Raw genomic sequence first — 4,932 nt, 5'->3', positions numbered from 1 at the left:
TTGTTGCTCAACGTGAAGAATAATAAATGTAGCCTTGGTGGAAGTATGGAAAGAGAAGAAAGTTTGTGTTTTCCTGGAGCAAAATCAGTGCGTAAAGTGTGTCCAAAGAATGCGCACAGCAGCAGCATTAGTAACCATGTCCAGCAGATTATTCCAAGGGGAAATAAACGGGGAGCGCGCAGTTACGTCACGTACTCCCCACCTTCCCAGAGATTTTACGCACACCCCTCCCCCTCGCCCCAAAAAGAGGCAGAGAAGCCTCCGACAGTCCGGTCCGAAGTCCCCTCACTAAACCCGACATTAGATCTGTCAGAGCGGAAGGGCTGCATGGACGAACCCGGCGATAATAGCCGTGTTTTGATGCGATTTATGGCCATGAAGGATTCCAGAAGCTTAGCGGACCTCCAATTACCCAAGCTCCTGAGCTGGATTGTTTGTTAGAGAAACAGCGGGGACAGGAGAAGGGGTGTGCATGTTACTCGGCGGGCTTCATTTCGTCGATGCCGGAGAGCTGGAGCTGGATGACATGATGCTGCAGAGCCCGCTCACCTCCACGCCGTTTTCCGTCAAGGATATCCTCAAGCTGGAGCAGCAGCAGCAGCAGTCGGGCTCCCTGGAGCTCCAGCACCGGGTCCACAGTCAGCAGCACTTGACTCGCTCTCCTTCCCAGCAGGAGCAGCAGCTGCAGCAGCAGCATTTCCAAAGCCCACCGTCCTGCATGCTGGCCGGGCCTCGGGACAGCCCGTCCTTCTCGGACGGAGAGGACAACCTGGCTTATCTCAGCGCGCTGGCGGTGCGCGAAGAGGAGCGCGCAGATCCGAGCCTCTCCCCGAGCATGTACGTCCATCCTGGGCTGCAGGGAGCCAAGCTGGAGGCCGCAGAGCTGGAGGCGCAGGAGAGCAGTGAGTTCAAACACATTTACACAGAATTGGGAAGGAAATGAGCTGCAGAAAATCATTTTTAGGAGTTTTATTATTTGACTCTGAGGAGAACAGTTATCAGGCACATTTTCTCCAGATTTGCGTAACGATTGATGTTTGTCAAGACATTTTAAATAAAACTGTAAGCTGTAACTCAGGTGAGCTGTTTGCAGAACAAAATCCATAATTAATGTGAAATGTTTTCTAAGATTTTAAATCCAAAACTTCTTCAGATTCTTTGAAAATGTGTTTATTGTTATTACTATTAAAAATTACGTGGGTATTTAAGAGTGAATAAAACAAATTAATGAAAAGAAGGGATTCATAATCAAACTCTAGTCAATAAAACACATGAAAAGGTTTTTTTTTTTGTTTCCCACTTTATCTGAGGGAGCAGCGGGCTCTGCGCGGCCGACATCTCTCCAATAAAGAGCTATCAAATGGTGGAGGCCTGAGACAGATCCATGGAAGTGCGCTCATGTCAAACACTTTCTAGTGCTTCAGCTGCGCGCCTGTTTCTCCGGGCTCTGTTATGATGTGTGGACCATAAACCGACAATTAGTTTAAAGAGGCTTGTAAAGAAGTGACACGGAGAAGTAGCGCGGATAAACACAGTCTGCAGCGCGCAAAGATAGAAAGATAGAAAGCGTTATATTGGAAAGGTGCAGCCATCTTAAGGAAAATCCCAGATATTTATAGATTTATTCCAGAATAAACAATCGGGTTATTAAGAACAACAAACAAACAAAACAACAGAAAGTTCAGCTTATTAAAAGTTAATTTTATTTTATTTTACTCATATTATAAAAATAGGAAGCAGTGGGAAAACATTTGTATTCATAAAATACTCAAACATAATGTTGAAACTATCTGATTACAATTCTTTGGATTGTAAAACACTTTAAAATATTTCTCGGTAGAATTAGTTCAGTTTTAGCCAATTTAAAATAATATTTTTCTACATATTTGTTCAATATAATTAGGTTTGGGAAAAAAAGGTTAGAAAAAAACAAAATAAAAATCCTGAAAAATTGAGTGAAAATAACAGAATAGAACTTGATTTAATTTAATGCCTAAAATTAGGATCCATTTTTACAGTGTCCCCACTCCACATACCTCCATTGTTGACACATGACAGATGGACAAATGTGTGATTTGTGTATCTGAGGTATGGATTTGTATATAAATGACAGTTAGTTATAATATTGTAGAAAATATTCCAGTTAGTGTTGAGATGCAACATTTCTTTTTTTCAGCGCTTCTGTGACATTTTGGGCTGTTTTCTGGGTTTGTTCGGATATCTGATATGCTTACATAATTTACAGCATCACTTCTTTTATTTTACAACAAAACAAAATAGTAGCATAAACCTTTCCTTTCATTTCTAATTTTTAAACAGATGTAAATTAAGGTTTAATTAAACAGATCTAACGCGACTCTCCCTTCTCACCCAGAGAGCTGCGGGTTGGTGTCCCAGGAGGAGGCGGTGGAGGGCGGCCTAGTTGAGTCGGAGAGGCCGGTGCAGAAGCAGAGAAGCCGGCGGAGACCCCGGGTTCTCTTCTCCCAGGCGCAGGTCTTCGAGTTGGAGCGACGCTTCAAGCAGCAGCGCTACCTGTCCGCCCCGGAACGGGAGCACCTGGCCTCCACCCTGAAGCTCACCTCCAACCAGGTGAAGATCTGGTTCCAGAACCGCCGCTACAAATGCAAGCGCCAGCGGCAGGACAAGTCTCTGGAAGCGGCCGGGCAGCAGCACCACCCGCCCCCGCCGCGGCGCGTCGCCGTGCCGGTGCTGGTTAGAGACGGGAAGCCGTGTCTGGGCGGCGCACAGAGCTACGCCGCGGCTGCTGCCGCTGCGCCATACGGCTCCAACCCGTACAGCTATAACGGATACCCGGCTTACACCTACAGCAGCCCGGCTTATAACAGTAACTACAGCTGCTCTTATACCAGCATCCCCGCCCTGCCGCCGTCAGGGACCCAGAACGCCTTCATGAACATGAACTTGGGAAACGTGAGCGGCCTCGGTGGCTCCCCGCAAGCCCAAACACATCAAGGGACAGCGGTCACATCCTGTCAGGGCTCCCTGCAGGGGATCCGTGCCTGGTAGCCTCCCAGAACAAAACAAGTGTCCTTCTTTTTTAAACAAACTTTTCATTTTTTCATTTTTCTTTCCTTTTTTTATCAATTTGGTGCAAAACATCTAAGCAGCAGTGTTTTCTAGAGATCATCGACTCATCTGTAGATTAAAAACAACTGTTTAAATTGAAGCTTTATATCACTAAAAGGTGATTTTTTTATTATTATTATTAATATTTTTCTGCTCCATGAATGTTTGGGGGCAATGCGCGCACACCATGCGCTTTTCTTATCAAACCTCGGACATATTTTTAAATATTTGCTATTAAAGATTAACTTTTTTTTTTTTTTTTAGAGAGAGAAAAGAAAGTGTTTTTGGTTCAACAGAGAATTGTTAGTCTATTTACATTTATTCAAATAAAGTATTAAAGAGCCAAAACGCGTTTTGGTTGTACTTGGATGAAATCCAGTTGCTGTTTCTGAGCTCACCTTCTGCGCGGTGCTGGAAGGGAAATAAAGAGGGCTGTGTGAACATCTAAATACATAAATATTAATATAATCCACCAAAATAGGTCACCACCATGAGGTCAGAGATTTGGATGCAAGGCTGCAAATTGGGAGCTGAATTTTGCACATAAACATGTTGAGAGGGGAGCTGCTGAAGGAGGCCGGGCCACGGGGACTCTTTGTCCCGGTGCCAGGCGCCTTGAAAGGAGGAAGTGTTTCTCCATTTGAGCTCCTTAAAAGGACGCGATTAAGCACCTAAAATAGCCCCGAAGAGCGATCTGCAGCCGGGCTTGGAAAGCAGGAATAATGGCTCTTATTGGATTGTCGGACAAAAGGTGGGTGGTAGGCAGAGCCGGCCACTCAGCAAAGACAAAAGCGCACCGGGGCCGTGAGATTGACGTCCTAATATTCCCATTTGAGCGACAGGCAGCGGGTTATTCTGCGCAGAGAAGGGGACACGGAGGGAAAATGTGGTCACTTTTGTTCTCCTTCGGGAGGGTTTTTCTTTCTTTCTGCCCCTTTTTTTTTGTCAGTCGAGAAAAGCTCTGCAGAGATCCCCAGCCGAGAGGCTTGAGGGGCAGCCGGGCTGGAGGTGAAGACAGCGGGGAGGCGTTTGTCTGAAAGAAGGGGGTATTATTGCTACAAGTTTCACCATTTAGACTGATGAGGAAAATGGACGGGGACATTTTTGAAGAGGGGAGGAGGGTCATGTTCCTATTATTTTCTAGGAAGGTTGTTATTTCAGGCCAGAGAAAAGTTATTCTTTCTCACAGGTGAAACCAAAAAAAAAATCCAAGGCTTCTAAAATAATCCTCAGAAAATAGAACATCATCAAATGCCTTCAAAGTTGAGTTCTGGAAACACAAATTTAAAATTGGTTGCAGTAAACATTTCAGTTCATTAAAACAACTGATAAAAAGTTTCCTCTCTAAAGAAAATCCGTTTATATTTCCTTTAGAGAGAATTTTGCAGCAATTCCCTATATGCTAAATTAAAAAATATTTTTTATGCCAAGTAATAGACCCATTATGCAAAATGTTCAGAAGTCATACGTAATCTACAAAAATATATTGTTTTTACTCAAGAAAAATTCAGATTTTATTCTTCCTTCTATTTAGAGAACTGAGAAAACTGAGGGTGTGGGAAAGCTGCAATATAATTTAATCCTAAAAAGAAAATGACAGCACTGAAAAAAATAATGCAATCGCTTTTGGCATTTACTTAATCATATTTAGTTACTTTAACACATTTGTTTTATGTCCTACCCTCCTTACATTAAACAATTGTGGTAAAGTAACTAAATATGATTAAGTAAATGCCAAAAACAGTTTCATTACTTGTAACTCAAACTGTTACAATTACTTGGATAATTATTGATTTAATTACATATTTTACATTTATTTGAACAACTAATAGATGCATACCTTTA

At 43.1% G+C, this 4,932-nt stretch overlaps 1 protein-coding gene across 1 annotated transcript; it reads left to right on the top strand.

Moving 5' to 3' along the window:
• Positions 1 to 233: 233 nt before the first annotated feature.
• On the top strand, positions 234 to 3,424 carry LOC107081961 (homeobox protein Nkx-2.5-like). Its single transcript, XM_015370349.1, has 2 exons — positions 234 to 902; positions 2,375 to 3,424. Exons 1-2 carry the CDS (start codon positions 473 to 475, stop codon positions 3,025 to 3,027), a joined length of 1,083 nt encoding a protein of 360 aa, XP_015225835.1. The 5' UTR covers positions 234 to 472; the 3' UTR covers positions 3,028 to 3,424.
• Positions 3,425 to 4,932: the final 1,508 nt, after the last annotated feature.

The sequence above is a fragment of the Cyprinodon variegatus genome, unplaced genomic scaffold, assembly GCF_000732505.1.
Source record: "Cyprinodon variegatus isolate N-32 unplaced genomic scaffold, C_variegatus-1.0 Scaffold45, whole genome shotgun sequence".
Classification (NCBI taxonomy): Eukaryota; Metazoa; Chordata; class Actinopteri; order Cyprinodontiformes; family Cyprinodontidae; genus Cyprinodon; species Cyprinodon variegatus.
This window is presented reverse-complemented; position numbering and strand designations above follow the sequence as displayed.

What these genes read in the sequence shown, in the direction of transcription:
- LOC107081961 (XM_015370349.1), top strand. Translation starts at nt 473, where the DNA reads ATGTTACTCGGCGGGCTTCATTTCGTCGATGCCGGAGAGCTGGAGCTG. An exon ending in GCTGGAGGCGCAGGAGAGCA is followed by an intron (nt 903 to 2,374) that starts GTGAGTTCAAAC and finishes CTTCTCACCCAG; the next exon opens with AGAGCTGCGGGTTGGTGTCC.